Source organism: Hylobates moloch, unplaced genomic scaffold (genome assembly GCF_009828535.3).
Source record: "Hylobates moloch isolate HMO894 unplaced genomic scaffold, HMol_V3 SCAFFOLD_23, whole genome shotgun sequence".
NCBI lineage: Eukaryota > Metazoa > Chordata > Mammalia > Primates > Hylobatidae > Hylobates > Hylobates moloch.
The window spans coordinates 23,415,226-23,443,058 of NW_026652298.1; the positions used below are offsets into that span (position 1 = coordinate 23,415,226).

A 27,833-nucleotide genomic window follows, 5' to 3' on the forward strand; every position below is an offset into this window, starting at 1 on the left:
GCAGAACAGCAAAGATTGCTGCCTTTTCCTTCCTCTGGAAGCTTCATCCCAGAGGGGCACTACCAGATGCCAGCTGGAGCTCTCCTATATGAGGTGTCTGTCAACCCCTGCCATCAGGAGGCATTGGGGTCAGGCACCCACTTGAGGAGGCAGTCTGTTCCTTAGCAGAGCTTGAGCACTGTGCTGGGTGATCTGCTGCTCTCTTCAGAGCCAGCAGGCAGGAATGTTTAAGTCTGCTGAAGCTGCGCCTACAACCGCCCCTTTCCCCAGGTGCTCTGTCCCAGGGAGATGGGAGTTTTATCAATAAGCCCCTGACTGGGGTTGCAGCCTTTCTTTCAGAGATGCCCTGCCCAGAGAGGAGGAATCTAGGAAGGCAGTCTGGCTACAGTGGCCTTGCCAAGCTGTGGTGGGTTCCACCCAGTTCGAACTTCCCGCTGGCTTTGTTTACATTGTGAGGGGAAAACCTCCTACTCAGGCCTCAGTAATGGCTGACACACCTCCCTTCACCAAGCTGGTGCGTCCCAGGTCAACTTCAGACTGCTGTGCCCGCAGTGAGAATTTCAAGCCAGTGGATCTTAGCTTGCTGGGCTCCGTGGGCATGGGATCCACTGAGCCAGACCACTCAGCTCCCTGGCTTCAGCCCCCTTTCCCGGGGAATGAACGGTTCTGTCTCTGGCGTTCAGGCACCACTGGGGTATGAAAAAAAAACTTACAACTAGCTCAGTGTCTGCCCAAATGGCTGCCCAGTTTTGTGCTTGAAACCCAGGGCCCTGGTTGTGTAGGCACCCAGTGAAATCTCCTGGTCTCCAGGTTGTGAAGACGGTGGGAAAAGCGTAATATCTAGGCTGGATAGCACCGTCCCTCACCAACGGCACAGTCCCTCACGGCTTCCCTTGGCTAGGGGAGGGAGTTCCCAGACCCCTTGTGCTTCCCAGGTGAGGTGACACTCCACCCTGCTTCTCCTAGCCTTTCGTGGCCTGCACCCACTTTCTAATCAGTCCCAGTGAGGTGAGCCGGGTACCTCAGTTGGAAATGCAGAAATCACCCGCCTTCTGCTTTGGTCTCACTGGGAGCTGCAGACAGGAGCTGTTCCTATTTGGCCATCTTGCCCGGGAATCCCCAAAGCCGTTATTCTTAACCAGTGTGACACACACCAGTTTTGAGCAGTAGCAAAAGGAACAATGTGCATGTTGGAGACTCAGATCAAAACTTGAAAGTCATTGGAAAATGGAAGAAAGGACAATATGAATGGGGATTTCAGTTGAAGAAACTTTTAAAAGCAATAGTGGCATGCATCTGGTTGATGTAGAAAGAAAAGAGTTCAGACAAGGGTGACTAATGAGAGATAGTAAAGGAAAGTGGAATGTATGAGTCATACAGTGGAGAGGTTTCCTTTTGGCAACTACACTTGCTTTAAGCACAAAAAAAGAGAATAGCTTGCTGAAGACATTATAGCATTAATATATGAGTCTGAGGAGAATTTTTTCCCATTTGACTTGCTTTCTATTTATTATCTTTTTCTTTTCTAGATGATTCCATGTCCAAGTATTTCAGATGCCACTTTCTTATTCTCATTTGACTGTTATATCTTAGGTATATTTTCTGGATTAAAATAGAGTAGTTTTTAGTTTACAGTTGTTTTTGTTAATCTCCATAATTTGTTTATATGTGGTCATGGTGCTATTCTCTGGTTCGGAATTGAGGTACTGAAAGAAGTAGATTTTAATTAGCATGTTACATTTTGGTAATATTGAAAGGTTCCATTTATTAGGTATGGGATTTTACTGTAAGAAGTTAGCCTTCAAGATTTTTCTACTAGTACTGCTTTCACTTTTTAAACCAACTTTAATATACTGCTATAAATTCATTATTTTTCTCCTTCTAGTCTCCCTTCCCCGTCTGTCTTGTGAGAAAATAATTTGAAGTCAGATAAGGTCTTTCTCCTGAAGGAACTGACAATTTAGTATCTAATACAGTAAGTGCCATGCAAGAGCAGGAAAACAAGGAACATTAAATTCTGTGACACAGACGACAGACATTCCATTAAGATACGAAGAGATGTTTCAGCTGATCCTTGAAGGCTTGTGACAGAGCTTGGAAAGGCACTCTAGACAGAGGAACAGCCTGAGGAAGGCATAGAGCAACCCAGGTCATTCAGTGAGCTGTAGCCTAAACAAGGGGAAGCCTCCTACAGATTTCACTGTACCTCCTGGAGACAAACATGAGTCAGGGTGATTGCTTCTAAAAGAGGAGTTATAGTTTTAACCTGCAACTAGTGGGCAGCTAGTGTCACAATAACACTAAGAAGGAAGGACATAAAAAAAAATTCTGCAGAGTGGAGGCAAAGCTGGAGTCCAACATGAGGGAAAAAGCCACATATACACCTATAGCTCTCCATCTTTGAGAAAACTTGCTAGAGGGAACTCCACATTCCATAGATGACCCCACTTGCTCATTGCTGGCTGTTTTTCTCTCAGTTTTTAATGTTTTATTATGCAGCTATCCATTGATCCTTTTAGTAACAGATGCATTTATTGAACTTGTGCCATGTACCAGGTACTGTTCTATGTTCTGTATGTTTTCCAGCTTATTTAATAGCTTTCTTATGATTTTTACTTTAATGGTCTTGGTAACTTCCCTATGTTGCATAGATCACAACTATTACACAGCCACCTCCAGCTGCAGGGTAAGCTGGGAAAGTGAGTATTTAGCCTTTCTTGCCTTGATAGTGGAGGCCAGCCACAAAAATGGAAGTTAGAAATGAGTATGTCTGCTTACATAATCACTTTTCTTACTTGCTTCCTTTGTTTATTTCTACCCCCTTTCATTTCTTTCTTGTTGTAAATCTAATTCTTTTTCTCCGAAGAAACTAAAATTCTTTAAAGATTAAGAATCTTCACTATTGTATTTGACATATATATTAAAGTTCATGAAGAATAAATTACAGCTTGCGTTTTAAATTTTACTTGTATAGATTAACATCAAATTTTAACATTATAAAAGCAATTCTACAGAGGGAACATTTACATTATGCTTCAGTATCTTCAGTTGTACCTTACTGTTCAGCATAAATATCATATGCCAAAGAGGTATTATCTTTTGTTGTATATTTCCTTTGTTGCTTTTTTAAGACATTATTATTATGAATCAAAGGTCAGTCGTTTATTTTACTTACATTGAAGCTTTTAGTTATAGTGAGTTGGACTCCAAATTTATGAAGCAGTAGAATCATTTGATAAAAGCAGTTGGATTAGATCATTCATTCCTTAAATATTAAGTTCCCGTTATGTGCCTGAGGGTATGGAGAGATGAAAGAGTTGCTAGGGAATTATATTTGAGGATGGGCTGTCTCTATGAAAATAAAAGCGATTACCAATTTTAATTTAAAAAACAATAAAATATACATAGATAAACACTTGTAAACAATAATAAAATATAAACCCATAAACACCCATGAACAACAAAATACACACCCATAAGTACGTGGATGGGTGGATGGATGAATGGATGGATGGATGGATGAATGGGTGTGTGGACAGAGACTGATAGACACTTAATAAATTAAGATCAATGTTGCGGTTAATGGTGTTTCAATATTATGTTGTCTAAAAGTATGTTAACTTTTTAAAAAAATTAAGGTTGACAGATTTGCAATGGAATTAGAACAGAGCCGAAATTTGAGCAATACCATAGTGCACATTGACATGGATGCTTTCTATGCAGCTGTAGAAATGAGGGACAATCCAGAATTGAAGGATAAACCCATTGCTGTAGGATCAATGAGTATGCTGGTAAGTAAAGATCAAAGACAAAAAGGAAATTTTATAACATATTCAAATAAGCTTTACTGTTTCATGAAGGGGGAATTCTTTATTGAGGTCTACCAGTTTGCTGAGTATTTTTCTGGGTGCCTTATATATGACTCAATTACTGAATCCTTTCAACATACTTTAAGGCAGGGGACCTCAACCCCCAGTTCACAGATTGGTATTGGTCCATGGTCTGTTAGGAACTGGGCCTCACAACAGGAGGTGGGCGTCAGGCAAGCAAACGAAGCTTCGTCTGTATTTACAACCACTTCCCATCACTTGCAGTATGACCGAGCTCTGTCAGATCAGTTGTGGCATTAGATTCTCATAGGAGCGCAAACTCTATTGTGAACTGCACATGCGAGGGATCCAGGTTACATACTCATTATGAGAATCAAATGCCTGATGATCTGTCACTGTCTCCCATCACCCCCAGATAGGATTGTCTAATTGCAGGAAAACAAGCTTAGGGCTCCCATTGATTCTACATTATGTTGAGTTGTATAATTATTTCAATATATATTACAATGTAATTATAATAGGAATAAAGTGCACAATAAATGTAACGTGCTTGAATCATCTCAAAACTATCACCCCACCAGTCCGTGGAAGAATTATCTTCCACAAAACCAGTCGCTGGTGCCAAAAAGGTTAGGAACTGCTGCTTTAAGGTACTAGTTTTTATTTCCATTTGGCAAAAAACAAAACTCAGGGAGATGTTTAATAACTTGCCCAAAGTTACAAACCTAATAATTTCCATGGCAAATTAAATTTTTCCATAAGTAACCGTTCTAGTTAAAGAGAGTTGAAGAAGAAAGAAAAGGAAATGTTATTCTGAAGTATTAATAGAGATTTTCAAACTGGTCTGCAGGCCAAATCCAGCTTTTTATTGGAACAAAGTCACCCCCATTTATTTATTACTATTGTTGCACTAAAAGAGCAGAGTTCGATAATTGAGTGATCTGCAAAGCCCAAAATGATTACTATCTGGACTTTCACAGAAAAGAAAAGGTTTGCCAACCCTAGTTCTGGAATAACATACTTCGTTAATAGAGTACGTTTAGAATGCAGTTAAATTGTTTTTCCCATGACTTAGAACTTTTGCTTTTCTGATTACTGAGTTGCTCTTCCTTTTTACCACTCTAACCTTAGAAGGTAAAAATGACCAGGATAGCTATGTGTGGCTGAAAGTGTGTTGGAAATTAAAAGTAGCAACTAAAATAGATGAGCTTTGGTAATTAAAAAGTATTAGATAAACAAGAAGAGTTCTTCCCTGTTCCTAACTCCTTCCCATGCCTTAGATAGCTACAAAACTAATTCTTACTGAGTGATTATTTTATTATAAAACTATAATCTGTTTTTTTATCTCTGCCTCTGTGAGTATGCAGGCAACTGATAACTCTGATTCCAAAACACTGTTTTTTGAAAGGAAACTTGCCTTTCCTACAAATCATCAATAAATATTTCAAAAAATGTATTTAATTTTATTAAGATATAACACCATAAATTTATGTATGTTTATGTATGTGTATACATACAAACTTGCTGTAGCCATATTAAAGCTAAGCCGACTGCTTTTGAAATCTACAAAATATTTTCTTTCCTACAATTTCTGTCTTCCTAAAAATCAGTTATTGTTTCTAAATTCAAAATTACTATTTGTTATATTTAAACAAAGATTACCCCTTTTGTATCTCCTTCACTGAAGTATTCTCTTTTGTATGTTGAACAAATAGTTTTCCCTTCTACTAAGCATAACTTTTTGTCCTATTAAACATATGAAAGTATATCTACAAATTAATGGGAGTGATTGTTTGATTATTCCTACTGATAGAATTCTTTTTTGGTGAATTTGATGGATTTTTGAAATGTTCTAACTTGGCACTGAGAGTTGCAACTGAGATCCTACAGCAGTTACCTATTGCTGCATAACAGCCTCCCCCAGTATTTAGTGGACAGCCAAAATTTATTTGCTCATGATTCTGTAATTTGAGCAGAGTGCGATGGCGATGGCTCAACCCTGCTCTACCTGGAGTTGGCTAGGGCAATTTAACTGAGGCTAAAAAATCCAAGATGGCTTCATTCACAGGTCTGGCACTTCGACTGAGATTGGAATGGATTCCAGCTTCAGAACTTTCTCCTCTCCATTGTTGCTTCAACATTTAGTAATCTACCCCAAAATATTTACAATGGTTGCTGGATTACAAGAAGCAAAAGCCTAGGTTTCAGAACTCAGTGTCACTTCCCTCACATTATTTTCATCAAGGCAAGTCACGTGGCATGAGGAACTAGAACCCACTTTTGATAAGAGTAACTTGTAAAGTATTGTGGCTGTGATCTACAATATACCACAAATCTAAAAGTTAGAGAAATTCTTATTTAAAAGTTTGTCCTCTACTATAGATCTAGCTTTTATGTCAATTATATTAAACTTATTTACTAAAGCATTGGTTTTGTTTCTAGTGCTATCCACATTTTCTGTTCCAGAACACTGACCTAGGATTAGTATAGTTCTGAGTACTATCAAGATGTTTTAAGTGCCATTTGAAAATCATTAGAGGAAAATTCATATTATTCTGAAATAATCCCTTCATTTGATTCTGTTTTGCCTTTCTTTGAAATTTCACTTGAGATTCCAAATAAGGATTTAATTTGTGATAAAATTTGTTTTATAAATAGTACTGTGGTCTACCATGTTCACATAGACTTTCATCAGATATCATCAACAGGATTTAATAAGCAATATTCTCCTTTTTACTGTCATACTTTTGTAGTTCCATCTCCTAGTCAAAATGTTTTCAGCAAAAAAGATAATTAAGCCTTAAAAAAACCCTTAATTTCTAAACTTATTTTAAGCTTTAATCACTTCATTTTGAAGACTTAATTTGGCTGACCACATAGTAGACGTTTTATTTTTGTTCTAGATGAAAAGTTTCCAAAATCCCAAATAGAGCAAATTCCAAAAGTTTACTATTATACTATACTATTACTTTCTATAATGTAACATCTATACTATTTGTACTATACTATTATTTTATGACTATTCTATACAACTTACTATACTATTACTTTCATGTAACATAACTCACTATCATCCAAACTTTGATATTCATTCTATAACAAGTATGCCTTAAAACCAATGAAGTTTAGTTAGTAGAAATATAAGAAAATCTTTTTATTAGCACGGTCTTGCTTATACCTGGTATCGCATTATAAATATAGGGATAGTAATGGGAGAGGGTCATGGTATCAAAATACCATGACAGAATAAGTCAAAACTTGGATTAAAACAGTGGCCTGTAATCAGAGAAATGCAAATCAAAACGACAATGAGATACCATCTCACACCAGTTAGAATGGCAATCATTAAAAAGTCAGGAAACAACAGGTGCTGGAGAGGATGTGGAGAAATAGGAACACTTTTACAGTGTTGGTGGGACTGTAAACTAGTTCAACCATTGTGGAAGTCAGTGTGGCAATTCCTCAGGGATCTAGAACTAGAAATACCATTTGACCCAGCCATTCCATTACTGGGTATATATCCAAAGGATTAGAAATCATGCTGCTATAAAGACACATGCACACGTATGTTTATTGCAGCACTATTCACAATAGTAAAGACTTGGAACTAACCCAAATGTCCAACAATGATAGACAGAATTAAGAAAATGTGGCACATATTCACCATGGAATACTATGCAGCTATAAAAAATGATGAGTTCATGTCCTTTGTAGGGACATGGATGAAGCTGGAAGCCATCATTCTCAGCAAACTATCACAAGGACAAAAAACCACACACTGCATGTTCTCACTCATAGGTGGGAACTGAACAATGAGAACACATGGACACAGGAAGGGGAACATCACATACCGGGGCCTGTTGTGGGGTGGGGGGAGGGGGGTTGGGGGAGGGATAGCATTAGGAGATATACCTAATATTAAATGACGAGTTAATGGGAGCAGCACACCAACATGGCACATGTATACGTATGTAACTAACCTGCACGTTGTGCACATATACCCTAAAACTTAAAGTATAATTAAAAAAAAAAGATATGATAGAATGATGACCTTGGGTCATTAATAAAAAACAATGCTTAATACATTCTATTTTTGGAAAAACAAACAAAAAAAAACAGTGGTGTATAAATGAAATGTCCTTGAATTGAAAATGCACATATTAATTTGTTTCTTATGAATGCATTGATCAATATGTCCATTTAGGTTTGTATATTTTTTTTCCATGTGATCAATTTTCTTTCAGTCTACTTCAAATTACCATGCAAGGAGGTTTGGTGTTCGTGCAGCCATGCCAGGATTTATTGCTAAGAGACTGTGCCCACAACTTATAATAGTGCCCCCAAACTTTGACAAATACCAAGCTGTGAGTAAAGAGGTAAGTTAATGTCTCACCCCTACTGTAGGCTTTCACTGAGTTCCTGTCACCTACAGAGTCTCATGTGCAAGTGCCTTAGCACGTAGGATTTGGTCTTAGTTTATCTTTTCAGTCGAGCCTCCTATCACTTCTTCAGCTTCTGTATTGAATACTGAGCTGCATATAGCATCCAGAATACATCATTCTTTTTCCTAATTCTTTTCCTTTCCATGCAGTTTTCATTTGCTTAGAAAACTCTTCCCATTTCCTCAAACTTTGAACTGCCTTAATGATAATATTAAATTAAATTTAGCTATTTTTCTTAATGTACAATATACATTTTTTCTAGAACCACATTTTATTTATAACTTACAGAATCTACTCATCATTAATTTCAACCTATTATCTGAATAATTATTTATTAATGTTGTTGAACAGTGACAAAATTCATGTATTTTGATTAGCCTACTTTACTTGCCCCATAATCATTTGCTGTCTAAGAGACTGATAATTGAAAAGGGAGTAATCCATTGCTTTGAAAAGGATCTTTGAAGTAAATTTGATTATTTACTAAAATTGCCAAACTGTCATATGTGAAAACTGCCACTTTTCCTATTTTTCATGACAACTGGTCTATCATGCAGTGCTGGAATTTAATTTTTGAATTAAAATTTTAGACTGCTACGTCAAATACTTTTAGACTGCTATAGTAAAATGTGTTTAAGACTACTGTCTGAATGGAAACACTTAAAAAACTGACCTAATACTTATTACTCTTTAGTTATACCAGAGGTCTTTAAATTCACCCCTCTTATTTGTATTCCACCTCATTTTCCCTAGAAGTGACACTATTCCAAGTTTAAACACAGGTTTATGCTTTTTTTTTTTTTTCTGTCCAAGGCAGTCTATGACAGCAAGTGCTTTGTGCATATCTCTGAAAAGGTGGTGGAGGAGAGGGGAGCACACTTATATTTGGTTACTGCTTATCTCTTTCGTTGTATTCCTAATTAAAAAGAGATAAAATACTAATCGTAAATACAGCCTTTTAAGAAGTTTTAAAAATCCTACAAAAATTTAGTTAAGAAAAGGTATTTTTTAAAGTTGTACTTTAACTCAGCAAAACTTTTGGCAGTATGCCAGTGAAAACCAAAGTGTTTTTAGTTATTTTAGTCTGGTTATTTATGTAAGTCAGAGAACTCTTCAAATTTGAGCCGGATCTAGCTAGTTTATTTGCAGATAACAAATGAGTTCTTATGTGTAAATGAACTGTAGAACAAATTCATCACTGCCTATGGATACATGAATATTCCTGACTTGGTTAGAAAGTTTAAGAAAAAGCCCTCCCGTTCTTTTTGAGATTGGGTCTCACCCCATAGCCCAGGCTAGAGTGCTGTGACTCGATCATACCTCACTGTAAGCTTAAACTCTTGAGTTAAGCAATCCTCTGGCCTCAGCCTCCTGAGTAGCTAGACAGGCATGCATCACCACAACCCTACTAATTTTAAAATTTTTTTGCAGAGGTAGGGTTTCCCTGTGTTGCTCAGGCTAGGCTTAAACTCCTAGCCTCAAAAAATTATCCTGCCCGGGCCTCCCAAAGTGCTGGGATTACAGGCATGAGCCACCATGCCCAGCTAGCCATTTTTGTTTTATCCAAAATATTGGAGCTTTAAGTGCTTGATTTTTACTGGAATGTCTCTTTTAATTCTTGTAGCAATATCCTATGTAAAGGAAGTTAATACTCAACAGTGTCTCTAGGGAGTACTTCTCATTCAGAATCTTCGTTGGCTGCCAGTTACAGACTTCACAGAGTTTTGTTTTCATTGGAAAGATTCTATTTGAGCACATTATAACAAGAACAAAGCTAATTAAGGCACTCTCTGAGTAAAACTTGGCCAAGTTTATATCACCATTTTCTAAAATTCCCTTTGACTCAGCTGTTCATAATTATATTAAGCTAAAAACCTTTCTTTTTATAAAATAAGAAACAGTTTTCTTATGATACAGTAGACAGTTTTAAAAGCTAAATGGAAGCATAACATAATTCAGCAAATATGTTTTCTAATATACATTTTTTTTTGAGGCAGGGTCTCACTCTGTCACCCAAGCTGGAAAATACGCATATTATTTTGACAACCATTGCCTCTAACTATAGCGAATACTTAAGTGGTTAGAAGAAAAAGTAATAGTTTTATGTAGTAACACTATCTTATATAAAAGGCATTTCTGAATTACAGCAACTATAATTCTAATCTTTATATATATTTCTTTTATCCTAAGATGTTACTCCAGACTTTTCCCCATCATTTAAGGTAATCATGGAGTACACTATGGATTGTCATTTTCTTCCATTCCAGATCTTAATAAGTAATAGGAAATAGAAAACATTCATTTTCCTGTATGGATTAATACATTAATTAATGTTAAGTGGACTTTTATGTGCATGTTATAATTAATTGAAATATTTTCTAAAGCAACATAGTACCTTTATATAAGATTATTCCTTTTTAAAATGAACCAAAAACAATAAATCACAAAAGGCAGGAGGGAATAGAATCCTATCATTCCCACTTCAGCTTCTGATGAGCTACCTAAAACCTTAACCATTTTTTTGCATGGGCCTACCAGATAATGTTGTGATTTATTTGAATTGCTTATTATAACTAGATATAGATAGCTAAATAGAGATTGTATCAAATGAAGCTATTTTGTGGTTTTCTGCCTTCATGGTCTATTTTAATACAAAAGGAAAATTTGAAAATATACCCTGGTAGTGGATTATTTATTCCTTAAATCCATAAGCTGTTGACTGCAGGATTGTTACTGTAGTTGCAAACTAAGAATATTAACATTTCTTATCAGCTACATATGACAGAAGAATTTTGCTATCACAGCAAAATTTAAACTTTTTTTTGTTTCCTTTGAAGGTTAAGGAAATACTTGCTGATTATGATCCCAATTTTATGGCCATGAGTCTTGATGAAGCCTACTTGAATATAACAAAGCACTTAGAAGAAAGACAAAATTGGCCTGAGGATAAAAGAAGGTATTTCATCAAAATGGGAAACTCTGTAGAAAATGGTAAGCACCTTATTAAGACTATCAAACCAAGAAGCAGTGAAAAAAAAAAACCCACTACTCTTTGAATTAATCCAATTTATTTATTAGCCTGTATAGGTAGAAAGAATAGATGTACTTTTATAAAAATGTAAAATCAGAAAATTTAAAAAATGCCAGTGGGTTTTCTGAGTTAAACATGTAGAATATAACATAAACAAAATGTGATTGTTAAATCTCTAAGCTTAAGAGTCCGCAGAGTCCCTGAACAAAGTAATTTTATAGCAGTTATTTTCATAAGGTCTAACTAACAAAGAGTTTGGATGGCATTGAAGCTGAGGAAGTTATCTGTTTAAAGCGGCCTTTTGTTGTTAGAAAAGACTAGCCTCAAACATATCAAAACATTGGACGATTCTATTTTTCCTCATTTTCCTAATTTTCTATAATCTAATTATTATAGAAATTATGACTGTTTTTAGCTCTGCCAAAATTAATGACTTCCCACTCCCTTCTTTGCTTTAGACTGTATAATTTCAAGACTCCAGGGTTTTTAAAAAAAAAAAAATCCCTTTATGACCTATCCAAAAGCAATGCCAAGAAACATGCAGATATTACACATACTGCTTTCAACATTTTGTCAAAGGTATGATTATGTCTGAGATGTCGTGGACCCCGGAACAAAGTTCACCTGGATGAAAAAGTGACACAGAGGGGTTTGCTCACAACCCACAGGAACATTGCATGTGCACAACTCATTGCTTCAGACGGGCCAGGCAGTGCTGGGGAGACCTGTTTGTAACTTTCCCTGAAGCAAAAATGGTAGATCCACAATGACATTAATCTAACTCTCTCACATTATTTGTGACTCACATCATTTGGAGCAAGTTTAATATGGGCACCAAATACAACTTCATTACCTTATTTAAAGTCCTAAGGGATAGCTCTCTCTTTTCTTTTATAGGAACATTAAACAATAATCATCATTTCTGGACACAGAGGCACAGAGCAAAAGGTTTTCCTTATTTGGTGTAACTTTATTGTTTGAGGATGTGGTACATAAAGCCTGATGTCACTTTGTATAAAATCTTACTTTATTAATTCCTTACTTTCACAAGAGAATGAGGGAAAATCATTAAATAATTATGTCAAAGCATCTCCTGAGGGCCTCCCATAACAATTACTTGCATGATATGTTTTAAAATTTTTACATTGGGATTAAAGTAAATGTTTTCATTTTCTACTAATTTTTTTTCTTTTTTTTGAGATAGGATCTCACTCTGTTGCCCAGGCTGGAGTGCAGTGGCGTGGTCTCAGCTCACTGCAACCTCCGCCTCCTGAGTTCAGGCAGTTCTCTTGCCTCAGCTTCCCTAGTATCTGGGATTAGAGGCGCGTGCCACCACACCCAACTAATTTTTTGTATTTTTAGTAGACATGGGGTTTCACCATGTTGGCCAGGCTGGTCTCAAACTCCTGACCTCAGGTGATCTGCCCACCTCAGCCTCCCAAAGTGCTGGGATTATAGGCATGAGCCACCACGCCCGGCCTACTAATGTTCTTTTCATTATTATAATGTCCAAACTCACTATGAGTATGTGAATTTTTAATATCCATTGCTTTTAACATATTTACTTCTATATTGCCCTCTTCATGTATTTTCATATTCTTAAGCAATTGGAATAGTTAAACTTTTCTTCTCATGTATAAATACCTGTGGGCTGGACTTTCAGGCGTGTCTCACCTCACATCATGCCATGGGAAATTGTCAATAGTGCATTGGAACTGTGGCAGGCAATTGATATATCTTCCTCTAAAGTCCAAGACTTTTTTTGCTGTTTCCCCATTTTCTAAAAGTTGTTTGTCTTTGGAAATATATTGCTAACTACCATCTCTACATACAAATAAAATAATAATTTTTTAAATGTTTATTCTTCCATGTAAATCTGGATGGTGAGTGCCAGATAATATAAGAAACTGAAATACCATATACTTTTTAGCACTTGTCTTCCAAATGAAATGCTTTAATCCTAGTGTTACATTCTGATTACCTTAGTTATGGGAATTATAAAGATGTTTCTGTCACAAAGTAAATAAGAAACTACTTCAGCTGTTAGTTACACAGCCAGGCCTCACAGAAAAGTAGAAAGTAGTTCAGATTGAAAAGGTACCTGAACATTCTGCAGCAGCTCTGATAATGTGCTAGAAGGCAGCATTCTTTGCTTCCTGCTGTATAGTTCTGCTCTCACAATGGCTCACCTGAGGGCAGGGTGGTAGAGGCATGAGGTACAAAACATGGCATAAAAATCTCTGCAGAATGGATTTATGAATGTGACAGATAACTTACTTGGTTTGCAGTTTTTCTGTAGCTTTCTTTACCTTGACTTCTACCCATCCAGATGGGGAAAAGGCTCCAGGTAGATACCATTTCAACTGTTTCACAGTCTTTATTTTTTATTTATTTATTTATTTATTTATTTATTTATTTATTTATTTATTTATTTTTTATTTATTTATTTATTTATTTATTTATTTATTTATTTATTTATTTGAGATGCAGTCTCACTCTGTCACCAAGGCTGGAGTACAGTGGCACGATCTCAGCTCACTGCAACCTCTGCCTCCTGGGTTGAAGTAATTCTCCTGCCCCAGCCTCCCAAGTAGCTGTGCGCCACCATTCCTGGCTCATTTTTGTATTTTTAGTAGAGATGGGGTTTCGCCATGTTAGCCAGGCTGGTCTCGAACTCCTGACCTCAGGTGATCCTCCCACCTCAGCTTCCCAAAGTGCTATGATTACAGACGTGAGCCACCTTGCCTGGCCTGTTTCCCCTCTGAATTGTTCTACATTTTAAAACCAGAACATTAAAAAATGACAGGAACTGAAGCACATAAATATCAGCTAATGTAAGTTTGAAAATAAGGCTTATTGGCGAGGCAAGGTGGTTCACATTTATAATCCTAGCACTTTAGGAGGCTGAGGCGGGAGGATCAGTTGAGGCCAGGAGTCTGAAACCACCCTGGGCGAGATTGTGAAACCCTATCTTTACCAAAAAATTATAAAATTAGCTAAGTGTGATGGCTTGCACCTGTAGTCCTAGCTATACTCCAGCCTGGGCAAGAGGGAGACCCTGTCTCAGAAAAAAAAAAAAAAGAAAAGAGAGAAAGAAAATAGGCTTATTGTGTATGTGCCCTGGGAATTCAGATTTGGAAAACATCTGACTGAATTAACATCTATGACTTAATTCACACTACATATTTTAAATTCTTAAATTAATCAGATGTCTGTCTTATTTATTTTATATTATCTTTAAAATTTTTTCCTAAACAGCCAAATTCATTTTTCAAGTAATATACATTCATATGCATCTTAAAACTAGAAATTTAATTTTTGCTTCTGCATTTACCTTAATTTGGAAAATATTTATATGTAATAAAATTACGAGATGGGATCAGAAAGCTTTGTTGCTAACCTTGGTTGTTATAAATACATTTAAATGTATTTCTTCTATGTTAAGCCAAGAAAACAGGCTTTAATAGATTTGTTCATGGAGACATTTTTAGTATCAGTATAGATTTAAGTATATTTTACAGTCCATTTGTGAAAAATATAAATATAAAGAGGTAATAACCAGATTGGTATTTTTACTTTACTTTGTAATAATAGTTTATAGCCTATTAATAATAACGTCTCTTTTTCTTAAACTTGGATTATCCAGTCAGACCTTAAGAGTTTGTATATTCAAAGAAGCATAACTTTCACAGGTAATTTCTGTTTATTTCAAATGTGCCCTTAGTCAAAGTGATACTTTATAAACAAGCAAATCAAAATTAAAATCAGCATTTGAAAGAAGAAAATTCAGATTATTTTAACATCTAAAAGGTTTCTTCCATATATGAAGAAAAGTTAAGTGTTTTTCCTTCTAAAAACAAAACATTTTCAGGCATAATTATTATATATTGTTTATTATATTCTAAATTCTAATTTTCGAAGATTCTTTTCCTTCCTAAAGAAGAATAAAGAAAAGATTTCCTTTTTTTTTTTTTAAGAAAAAGGTAATGTGAACTGAAACCTAATTCTGAATTTCAATTAATTTAGGTACGAACATTAGTGAGTTTTACATAGTATATTTCCTTTTAATATTTATACTGTGGAAATGGATAATAGTCTTTTTAAGAAAAATTCATAATCAGTGTTCTCTTTAATGGTTATAAAACATTAAATGATAAATGATGGCATTTCTGATCTTGGATCCTAGAAACTAAACTAAACTAGATTTTTGTTTTTGTCTTCAGAAATAATGTAGGGAAACCTAACTTATGAAGTATATACTTCTTAAAATAAAGGTGAGTTATTTTGCTGTTTATGATTTAGATAATCCAGGAAAGGAAGTTAATAAACTGAGTGAGCATGAACGATCCATCTCTCCACTACTTTTTGAAGAGAGTCCTTCTGATTTGCAGCCCCCGGGAGATCCTTTCCAAGTGAACTTTGAAGAACAAAACAATCCTCAAATACTCCAAAACTCAGTTGTTTTTGGAACATCAGCCGAGGAAGTGGTAAAGGAAATTCGTTTCAGAATTGAGCAGAAAACAACACTGACAGCCAGTGCAGGTATTTAAAAGGGTATTGATGGCCACTGTAGTTATAATTTTCAGACTGGCTAATTCAAATGTAATATTAGTAATATTAGTAGTTTCTCATTATAAAGTATATAGTAACATTTTACTTATCTAGTGTTTCATTCAACTTCTAACAACTTTACCTATTCAGAATAGCTGTGAACCTAGTAAGTAAATTTGAATTAAGCAGACTATGAGCCTGAAGAAAAAAAAGATTCTACGTTTCTTTCTTTTTTCTTTTTGAGAAAGAAAAACCTGCTCTGTCGCCCAGGTTGGAGTGCAGTGGGGCGATCTCATTCAGCTTACTGCAACCTCTGCCTCCTGGGTTCAAGCGATTCTCCTGCCTCAGCCTCCCAAGTAGGTGGGACTACAGGCGCATGCCACCATGCCCGGCTAATTTTTTGTATTTTCAATAGAGACGGTGTTACACCGTGTTAGCCAGGATGGTCTCTATCTCCTGACCTCGTGATCCGCCCACCTTGGCCTCCCAAAGTGCTGGGATTACAGGCGTGAGCCACCGCGCCCAACCCATAAATTTCATATAGCTATCTTTTTCTGGCACAAAATATATTTTTATTGGTTTTGCACGTAATAACTTGATTATTAGTTTTTCCTTGGGAGACTTCGATCTTGTCCAGGATTACATTGCAGGAGAGAACCCAGACGGCCACAAGGTAGGAGACAAAAGAAATACTAACTAGCAACATAGCAATCCAGGACTATCTGGTAAAAGGAAAAACAAATTTACATATGTTGATAACCCATGAGGCCATCACTGTCTCTTAGCATAATAACTGTTATTCATAATGAGGACCCTGAACTATCTTGTAAAAGCCATATTGTGATTAGGTAAATCTTTTCTTTCTACACCAAAGCATGAGAATGAATAATGCGTTTTAGGAAGATCTATATAACAATTGAAATGAACTGTTTAATGAATATATTTGAATATACCTATTTCAAATTATCTTAATCAGGACTCCTAGAAATTGTGAAACATCTTTCTGAAAAATAGTAATTTGTTTTGTGAATAACATAAAAAGGATACACCATCTAATTATCATTATTTTAAATATACCGTAACCAGAATCTTTGATTTTTTGCTTTACGTGGATAATCTACGCAAAAGACATTTTCGAAGATCAAACATCCACCCTAAATTATATTCTGTATCTTTTCTTAGAGATAGATATAGAACCACTATAAAAACAATCTGGGCTGGGCGCGATGGCTCACGCCTGTAATCCCAGCACTTTGGGAGGCCGAAGCTGGTGGACTACCTGAGGTCAGGAGTTTGAGACCAGCCTGACCAATATGGTGAAACCCCCATCTCTACTAAAAATACAAAAATTAGCCAGGCATGGTGTTGCGTGCCTCTAATCCCAGCTACTTGGGAGGCTGAGACAGGAGAATCGCTTGAACCCAGGAGGCGGAGGTTGCAGTGAGCCAAGATCACGCCATTGCACTCCAGCCTGGGTGACAGAGCAAGACTCCATCTGAAAAAAAAAAAAAGAATCTGTATTCCTACTAAAGGTAGTAAGTAAACTAATAATAACACTTAATATTGCTTAGCTCAGAAATTACTCTTACATTTTAAAATATCATGGAGAATTAAATATTTCTTATTTTTGCTGCCCCAATGACTATAACTAGTACAATTTCTTTTCCTAAAACCATAGCAAGCCCTCGGGAGACAGATGGTAATCAAATGTTATTTTTAAAGTAGCATTAAATATCATTTGAGATTTTTTGCAATTAAATTTTTTTTTTCTGTTCTGTTATTGCATATTTAAAAGTCATACATATCAATTTCTTTGAGTCATCAGAGTATTCTTCTTTTAAGGCATTGCCCCAAATACAATGTTAGCAAAAGTATGCAGTGATAAGAATAAACCAAATGGACAATACCAAATTCTTCCCAATAGACAAGCTGTGATGGACTTCATCAAGGATTTACCCATTAGAAAGGTAAGATTTTTACATAAAGTTTATTTATATATGTACTCTGAATTCTGAAGAGATACTATATAGGCCACTAGTTAATCATTCTTTGCTTAAAAGTTTTAAAATAATAGATAACAAGCAAGAACTATAATGGGTGATTGAATTTGGACTTGAAGAAACCTTTCTATGAAACCATAAAAGTGAGATTTAGCTTATTTGCTATAAACTTTTAAGAAAGTAATAATCACAGATTTTTAAATGAACTCCTGCCAAGGAGAAGGGAAATTAAAAGAATATTTCTAACAGTCCTTTCATCTGTAACTTAGTGTTATCTTAGTTCTAAAGTCCAGATTGCTGCTAGATTAATGGGCATGATGCTTCAAAGAGATTTAGAATTTTAATTGTTTTTGACAGAGAATAAACCAAAATATTTTGCCATTTTTAAAATGGTAAAATTATCCCTCAGGGGTTCCAGAAAGTGTATACTTTATTATTTTTTAGAGCTTCTAGATTTTTCTGCATATATACACTTTTTTTCAGTAATTGCACTATATACTACTATATATGATGTTCTAGGACTTGCTTTTCTCATTCAACATAATGTACATGAATGAATTTAAATATTTTTCATTGCTTAGTATGTAATATGTAATGATTACTGACTAGTATATGTAAGGAGTAGCTGCAAAGCAGTGTTTTCCAATATGTTTTTCAAGTATGGATAGGTATTCCCTTTAAAAAGGTTCTGGGGTCAGATACCTTTAGAGTGTACTATTGATGTGTCACTATGCATGTTAATATATTAAAAATTCATAAATCTTGGAATAAAAAGTTTCACTTAAATTTATTAATCCCACCATTCCCAAGTTTATATGACAACAGCACTCCTTTTTTAATGCCTTTTGAAATTCCATGAAATGCTAGTTTAGTAAATGTGGTCAAAAAGTAATTAAAGCAGTTTTCTTGCATGACTTCTGAAGATAGTCACATTATTCATACCTTTTATCGATGATAAAAGATATAATGAGCACTTTGGGAGGCCAGGGTGGGCGCATCACCTGAGGTCAGGAGTTCGAGACCAGCCTGACCAACATGAAGAAACCCCATCTCTACTAAAAGTACAAAAGTAGCCGGGTATGGTGGCGCATGTCTGTAATCCCAGCTATTCAGGAGGCTAAGGCAGGAGAATCGCTTGAACAACCCTGGAGGTGGAGGTTGCGGTGAGCCAACTTGACACCACTGCACTCCAGCTTGGGCAACAAGAGCGAGACTCCATCTCAAAAAAAAAAGAAAAGTGTAATGAGGTTGTAATCTCAATTTTTAGCTTCACTTTAAAATCTATTAATAATAAATATTGATTCTTTTCTAGGTTTCTGGAATAGGAAAAGTTACAGAGAAAATGTTAAAGGCCCTTGGAATTATTACATGTACAGAACTTTACCAACAGAGGGCATTGCTCTCTCTCCTTTTCTCTGAAACATCTTGGCATTATTTCCTTCATATCTCCTTGGGTCTAGGTTCAACACACCTGACAAGGTATCTATATGTATTGTCATTCTGCTTTTTCTTTAGCATTTGCTGCAATATCAGTTTTAACCATTGAGATGAGGCTATATGGATAACATGTTTTAAAATTCTTTTAGGCTAGTTTAATTCAAAATATAATGTTTGAATTAGAGTCAACAGATTGGATGTAGGAGGAAAGAAAAGAAGAATAAAGAATCACCCCTAGGTTGTGGTGTCAGTGGTTAGGTAGAGAGACAAGAGGAATGATAGTTTATTTTTTTATCCCAACTTGTTCTTTGTTCAGAACCTAAGAGAAATGCCAGTAGTCGGGTTGTTGTGGAAAGAAAGATGGCCGTATTCCATAATTCACCCTTTAAGGAAGGAGATGTAATGATTCTTTGAAAGCTTTAAATTGCATTTCTTTTCTTTTCCGGATTCATTTATTCAGTACTGACTACTTTACTTTGTGTTAGGTACTATTCTAGGCACTGTGGGTAACAGCAGCGAATAGGACAAATTCTTGCCCTCATGGAGTTTACAGACTAGTGTGAGAGATAGAAAATAACCAAATAAACAAATGAAGAAAGTAAAGCAGAGTGAGGGTATAGAAAATGACTCAGGGGTAAGTGTGAGGGTTAGCAACCATCATCCAAAGGCGGAGAGACCTGAGGGAGCCAGCCATGCAAAGGCTGGAAGAGTGAACAGCTGGAGGAAATACCCTGGGTTTTCTTCCCTGCCACTCTTTCATCTAGGTCTTAAAAAGAGGAACCCTAGAGGTAGAAGGTAAATTGTTGTGGGATAGTAGATGAAAAGAAGGAAATTTTAAAAGACTGGGAATCGTGGAAGTCAACTCTGGGCACTATTTTTACAATTTTGTCATCACCTTGTCAGCCTGTCCTCAGAATGACTCCTTTATATTCTTGTATTTAAACTAAAGGACAACAATAAAAATCAATGAGGATGCATATAAAATCAACGGACCAATTAAGCCTACTAAATTTTACAGAGATTGCAAGGCTTCTTGTATTGCTTTTCTCATCTCTTCCTGCTCTTCAATCTTTTGAGTCCACAGTTAGCTGACTTTGATCTTCAGTGGGCATAATGAAAGATGAAGATATCACAGCACTATAAATAATTATATTTGAAGAGAGCAGGAAATAAAACTTTATTTTTTATTTATTTATTTATTTTTTTGAGACAGAGTCTCGCCCTGTCCCCCAGGTTGGAGTGCAGTGGTACGATCTTGGCTCACTGCAAGCTCCACCTCCCGGGTTCACACCATTCTCCTGCCTCAGCCTCCCGAGTAGCTGGGACTACAGGCGCCTGCCACCGCGCCCAGCTAATTTTTTGTATTTTTAGTAGAGACAGGGTTTCACCGTGGTCTCGATCTCCTGACCTCGTGATCTACCTGCCTCGGCCTCCCAAAGTGCTGGGATTACAGGTGTGAGCCACCGCGCCCGGCCCAAAAACTTTATTTTTAATCCAAAAGTTTTTTTATTTCCATAGTGCTTGAAAACAATATAGTTCTGATGTAACATAACATATATTAACTTGTGGTATTTAGAGATCCAGGTAAGGCTTTTACATGCAATTCATAGGTAATTTATAATAACAAATACCAAGCCTGCCTTTCCCTCTGTCCATATTCTCTATTCTCCTATTCTGCTTTGCTTTTTAATCTGAGTACTTCTCCTCTTCCAACCCATTCCATATTTACTACTATATTTGTTTATCTGTCTCTCTCCAATGGGATATATAAGTTTGCTGAGGGCAAATACTTGGTCTATTTCCTTCATTACTATATCCTCAAGTTCTAGAACAGTGCTTGAATCATAATAGGTTCACTAAACATTTGGAAAATGAGTACTCTACATGCCATTTCAACTTTTTGGTTTTAACTAATCCTGTCAGAGCAGCTAGAATACAACCAAACTAGGTGATTCAGATTCCCAATCTTCATCCTATAGCTGTGTACCAATTTCCGACTGAGGTTCTATAGAGTGGTATAAATGAATAATTAAAAGGCTATGGGAGAAAGAAGTTAATATACTAAACCAAAAACTAGATAACTGATTTTAAATTATTTAACATTTAATTATAATTACACTGTCACTTCCTATTTGTTTTTATAAGTTGTCGTTTTTGATAGTCAGGTTTTTAATAGAAGCAATTTCTAATATCTACCTATTTTCAAGTTTGTTCTCTTCAATAGATATAGACTTGATTCGTAATCATATTAGCATCTTACCTATCTATGTTCTTTGGTGATTTGTTTTTAGATAAAAAACTTTTTTATGATGTATAAATTTTAATAAAAAATTTGAGATTTCTAAAAGGTAATTGATAATGTTAAATCCTCTTGGTTAACTAAAAAAAACTCAGTCTTTGAAAAATAAAGACCTTTTTTTTTCATTTCAAGGGATGGAGAGAGGAAAAGTATGAGCGTTGAGAGGTAATGTTTTATTATTTATTGTTAATTGTGCATAATTCTTGTTATTTTAAACTAATATTGAATTAATTTTTAGTAAATATCACTGAAATAAGAAATCTATTTGCAAATTACTATAACAATTTTTAGTAGTTTACACTCCCTGCAATAAATGCCTTAGTATAAGACTATTATTTTCAGTTGTTATAATCTCAAAAATTAACTTCAGCTATTTTTTAATGTTGGTTTTAATCCTACCTAGTGAAAACCAAGCATTTTAGAATTTCATATCTTAATTTCTAGCTTGTTTATAAGGACAACTGAGTATTTACTTTGGAAATTTAAGAAGTAACAATGGGAATTCTTCCTAAAATTCTTTCAATATTGGTGATTAAGCAGAAGCTTAATCAAACAGTAAAATATTACTGATAAAAGAGAGCTTAAAGATGATCTAGTTTAGTGGTTTACAATCCTGTTTGAAAACCAAATGAAATAATGATGGAAACTTACCGTTTGGGGAAATAAGTCGTTGTTTGAAACGTCCCTCAATTATTTCCTCAAAGCAGCAAGGTTCCACTGAGACATTTAAGAAACACTGACCTAGGGTCTGGCAAGGTGGTTCACGCCTGTAATTCCAGCATTTTGGGAGGCTGAGGTGGGCAGATCACTTGAGGCCAGGAGTTTGAGACCAGCCTGGCCAACATGGCAAAACCCTGTCTCTACAAAAAATACAAAAATCAGCCCGGCGTGGTCGCTTAAACTTTAATCCCAGCTACTCAGCTGGCTGAGGCACGAGAATTGAACCCAGGAGGCGGAGTTTGCAGTAAGCTGAGATGGCACCACTCCACTCCAGCCTGGGTGACAGAGTGAGAGTCTGTCTCAAAATCAAAACAAGACAAAACAAAACACTGACCTAGTACAAGGTTGTGTTCATATTTCACATATATTATTTGTGGTCAGAAAAAGCTGAATAACTTTTACAAGACAGCATAATAAATGGCTTTGATAAAAATTGCTATTTTAGGTTTTGGTCCATATGAAAGCAATCAAAGAGAGAGAGAGAGAAAAAAAACATCCAAAAGCAAAATAGTATTGCCCTATTTGATAAATTTCTCTGCCATTTTCTCTGTTACTGGGAACACTATTTGATGTACAGGAATGTGTTCTCCACTTTTTTTTTGTGGAAACTTTCTCCCCTTGGCTTTTTAAAATGGGCAATATAACATCAAATTTGGTATGAAGTTGGGGGAAAGGAGGTTGCAATTTATATCACAAACTAACTTCTCTAATATAGAAAGAACTCTTATAATCAATAAAAAAGGAACAGTAAGGCAACAGAAAAAATGAACAAAGTTCTAATTAATTAACAGAAAAGGAAATACAAATGGCTCTTAAAACAAGTGAAAATACTACCATTTTTATTTATAATTAAAGAAATACAGATTGAAAGTTCTCTCAGATACCTTTCACTAATCAGGTTGGCAAAGATTCTAACATACTCTATTGGCAAGACTGTAGGAGTGAAAAATGTGTAAACTTTAGAGGGAGTACATTAGGTTTTTTTATTGCTATTAAAACAAAATTTCTACAAATTTAGTGGCTTAAAACAAAACAAATTTATTCTCTACCATTCTGAAAGTCAGCGGTTCTAAAGTTAATGTGTTGGTAGAGTTCCATTTCTTCTAGAAGCTCTGGGAGAGAGTCCATTTCTTTATGAAAAGCTTCTAGAAGCCATAGAATCTTTGGCTCATAGCCTCAGCAACTTCTTTCTCTGACTAACCCTCCTGCCTCCTTCTTATAAGGACCCTTGGGATTACATTGGGCACAGCTGGACATTCCAGAGTAATCTCTCTCCGTCAGAATTTAATAACATCTGCTAAATCCCTTTTGTCATGTAAGATACCAGGTTCACAGATTCCAGGGATTAGGATGTGGACATCTTTAGGGACCATTATCTAGCCTACCACAGGGGGTAAGAAATTTCATGATATGTATCAAAATCAGAGATACGCGTGTACTTTGATGCCATAATTCTTTTACTAAGAATTAATTCCACAGATCTAGTCACATGTCATTTTACATATATACAGGGTTACTCACTGCATTTTTTATAATAGAAAAAAACTGTAATATCCATGAATAGAGAATTGGTTAAATTATCTTACATCATTAAATTAGAATATTATGCTGCTATATAAAAATGAGGAAATCATTTACTCATGGGGAGCTCTCACCATGACAAATTGAGAAAAGCAGGGTACTAAACAATGTATCTAAAATTCTACTGTTTATATAAAAAATGAGAGGAAAATGTCTTCTTGTTTGCTCATTTTATATATATATACACACACACATATATATATGGAATATTTCTTTTTTTTTTTTTTTTGAGACGGAGTCTCCCTCTGTCATCAGGCTGGAGTGCAGTGGTGCGATCTCGGCTCACTGCAAGCTCCGCCTCCCGGGTTCTCGCCATTCTCCTGCCTCAGCCTCCCAAGTAGCTGGGACTACAGGCGCCCATATACGTGGAATATTTCTAAGGAATTCATAAGAATAAGAAGCTGACACATTGGTTGCCACTAGGGAAGAGAACTGAGTAGCTGAGGATAAGGTTAGAAGTAGAAAGGGGACTCTTTACTGAAGAGTCACTTGCTCAGGGTCCATACTCATCATTCTGGTCTCTTTGTATTATCCTCTTTTAAGTTAATATCACTTGTCAACTTCTTTCAACACTCTTTTGGAGATGAATTCAAAATACCTACATTTAATCTTATCAACCTTCTATTTTCAGCTGTCTATTAAACAGCTCTGCCTAGGTTCCATGAGCCAACCCCTTAAATCTACTTAAAGATGTTTCTCATCCATAAAATCCATGTGCAGTAATTGGAATGATATTCTCATTTGGACTTTCTTAAGATAATCTTCTGTAATAAAGTCTATATATACATACACCCTAATCTGTTTTAAGTTCTGGAGGCATTACCATTATCTGTTGGTAATTTTAATTATCTTTTTTGTGATATAATAGAGCAAGAGTATAACATTGTTTCTTTGCTAATCAAGCTTTGCTGTTTAGGTGGGTTTCCATTATTTATATAGATCTTAGATGTTTTTACTTAATTAAATTTTAGTTCATCTGAAAACTTTATTTTGTACTACAGAAAAATATAACTTAATGCCAGCCATATAAACATGCATACCATTTCCAAATTATCCTGGATTATAGTTTACTTTGTGCACCAAAATTATTCTTGTCTTTTTAGGACTTTCAGTGAGATAAATAAAGCGGAAGAACAATACAGCCTATGTCAGGAACTTTGCAGTGAACTTGCTCAAGATCTACAGAAAGAAAGACTTAAGGTGCTTTATTTTGATATGGTGTCCTTAGTTTTTAAGTTTTTTAATAGTAAAATGCTACCTTAAAAGCTAGAGTTAGATTACACATTTCTTAAAGATGAATACAAATTAACAAACGTCAGAATAGTGTATTCCTATCCCCGTCAGATACAAATCCAATTCTGACCCATATCTGGAGTCTGTGATGAGGTGATTCTATGAAGAAGCACCTTATGAGGATAGAGTGGTTCAGTATAATTCAGAGGACTTTACTCCTTTACCTCAGGAGTACATTTGAATAAGTTAAAACCAAAGTTACACTGACATTAGATAATAAGGCAAAAGAAAGGATTTCCAGAGAATTATATTCACATATTACAAATGTCTTTCCAATCATCCTTTAATGTTTTTCTTACTTAGACAATTACCTTCTAAAATAGGCATTTTGTTTCAAGGTTGTAATCCAGGTTGCTTAACACAGGACAACAAAACCTATAAGGCTTTGAACTTGCTATTTTATAATCTTCATTTGCAACAATTTATATTTAGTGTATTCCCCACACTCTCAAACCAGAGGTAGAGTCAGTACAAAGTTTAATAAAAAGGTATTTTAAAATTGCTACACAGGTACAAATATCTGGTTTGATAGAAGAAATAAGACCTAGTGTTCAATAGATCAGTAAGGTGACTATAGTGTACAGTAATCTATGTTACATATCAGAATAGCTAGAAGAGAATAATTTGAATGTTTCTAGCATAAAGAAAATACAAATATTTAAGGTGATAGATATCCCAAGTACACTTACTTGATCTTTACAAAGATCAAAACTATGAGGTACATGTGATAATTTACTATGTTCATATAATGCATCAGTAAAACTATTATGCTAATCAGTAAAAAATTTGTTTTAAAAAAATTACTACAAAGAGTGGAATATCTGATGAGTATCTTTATCATACCTTGAGTTTAAAGAATTTTCTTTTTTAAAAATATTTAAATAAACATTTAATTTTATGATCATTTTAGATTTCCAGAAAAGTCACAAAAATAATAGAATTTCAGCATACTCCTCACCTGGTTTCCTCCATTATTAACATGTTACCAGAGTACATTTGTCAAAAATAAGAAACTGACATTTAATACATTGTCAGTTATTAACTCAACCCCAGACTTTATTTGGAGTTTACTTATTTTTCCATTAATGTCGTCTCTGCCTTCCAGAATTCAGTCCAGGGGACTACATTGCATTTAGCTGTCATGTCTCTCCAGTTTCCTGGTCTGTGATAGTTTCTTAGTTTTTCCTTCTTTTTCATGACCTTGACAGTCTTGGGTAGTACTACACAGGTATTCTGCAGAATGTCGCCCAATCTGGGTTTGTCTGATGATTTTCTCATGATTAGATCAGGGTTATGGATTTTTAGAAAGAATATCACAAAGAGGAAGTGCTCTTCTCATAACATCCTATCATGGGGTATATAATAGCCACATGATGTCATGGATGTTATTAACCTTCATCACTTGATTAGTGTTTTCTAGGCTTCTCCACTGTGAAGTTAGTGTTTTTCCTTTTGGAAGTAAGTGAGTAAATCTAACTGCCCTCAGATGAGAGAGAGCAGGAATTAACTTCCTCCTCCAGGGGATACTAAAATACACATAACATAAAATTTACCATTTTAACCATTTTTAAGTGTACAGTTCATATTGTTTTATAACCATCACCACCACCCATCTCTAGAACTGTTTCATTGTCTCCGCTGAAACCCTGCACTCAAAACACTGAAGTGTAAAGGGAATTCTTACATTTAAATTGTTTGGCATAGCATCTGGCGATGCAGAAGGCACACAATAAGTGTGAGCTATTCATAAGTCCTTTTCAGTGAGACACTTTCAGAAAGATTTTTTTCCTTCCTTTGTAGGTAATTAATCAACCTCCAAAAGAGATTCAGTAAAAATAAAAGTGATCGTTTAACCTTTCCCTCTTGCAATGGTCTTTTATAAAAATTCAGCTGGGGGACCAGGCACGGTGGCTCATTCCTGTAATCTCAGCTCTTTGGGAGGCCGAGGCAGGGGGATCACCTGAGGTCAGGAGTTTGAGACCAGCCTGGCCAACATGGTGAAACCCCATCTCTACTAAAAATGGTGGCGGGCACCTGTAGTCCCAGCTACTCTGGAGGCTGAGGCTGGAGAACCACTTGAACCCAGGAGGCAGAGGCTGCAGTGAGCCAAGATCCCGCCACTGCACTCCAGCCTGGGCAACAGAGTGAGACTCTGTCTAAAACAAGAAACAAAACACAAACAAAAAAATTCAGTTGGGAAGGGGAATAAAAATTACTGGCTAAAATGGGATTTTAGGTCAGGCATAGTGGCTCATGCCTGTAATCCCAGCACACTGGGAAGCTGAGGCCAGAGGATTGCTGGAGCCTAGGAGTTCAAGACCAGCCTGGACAACATAGCGAAATCACGTCTCTACAAAAAAAAATGTAAAAATTAGCTGGGCATGGTGGCACGAGTGTGCAATCCCAGCTACTTGGGAGGCTGAGGTAGGAAGATAGCATGAGCCTGGGAGGTCAAAGCTGCAGTGAGCCACGATCATGCCACTGTACTCCAGCCTGGGCAATAGAGCGGGACCCCCATCTCAAAAACAAAATAAAATGGGATTTCAGCTTATGTTTGGAAAGGGAAGTAAAAGTTTTTGGCTAAAATGATATTAATTATTCTTTTTGTTTGTTTGTTTTTTGAGACAGAGTCTTGCCCTGTCACCCAGC

At 35.8% G+C, this 27,833-nt stretch overlaps 1 protein-coding gene across 10 annotated transcripts in view; it reads left to right on the forward strand.

The window, feature by feature from the left end:
* POLK (DNA polymerase kappa) overlaps positions 1-27,833 on the forward strand; it is an 89,080-nt gene that overhangs the window by 54,317 nt on the left and 6,930 nt on the right. For 9 of the 10 annotated variants that reach the window (XM_032144989.2, XM_058434011.1, XM_058434013.1 and 6 more), the window contains 8 exons: positions 3,639-3,791; positions 8,075-8,206; positions 11,110-11,263; positions 15,606-15,845; positions 17,697-17,821; positions 19,167-19,333; positions 21,723-21,755; positions 24,995-25,091. In XM_032144989.2, the coding sequence (XP_032000880.1) occupies positions 3,639-3,791; positions 8,075-8,206; positions 11,110-11,263; positions 15,606-15,845; positions 17,697-17,821; positions 19,167-19,333; positions 21,723-21,755; positions 24,995-25,091 (1,101 nt within the window). The remainder of the gene's footprint in view (positions 1-3,638; positions 3,792-8,074; positions 8,207-11,109; positions 11,264-15,605; positions 15,846-17,696; positions 17,822-19,166; positions 19,334-21,722; positions 21,756-24,994; positions 25,092-27,833) is intronic. The other variant, XM_058434016.1, reaches the window with a different exon arrangement.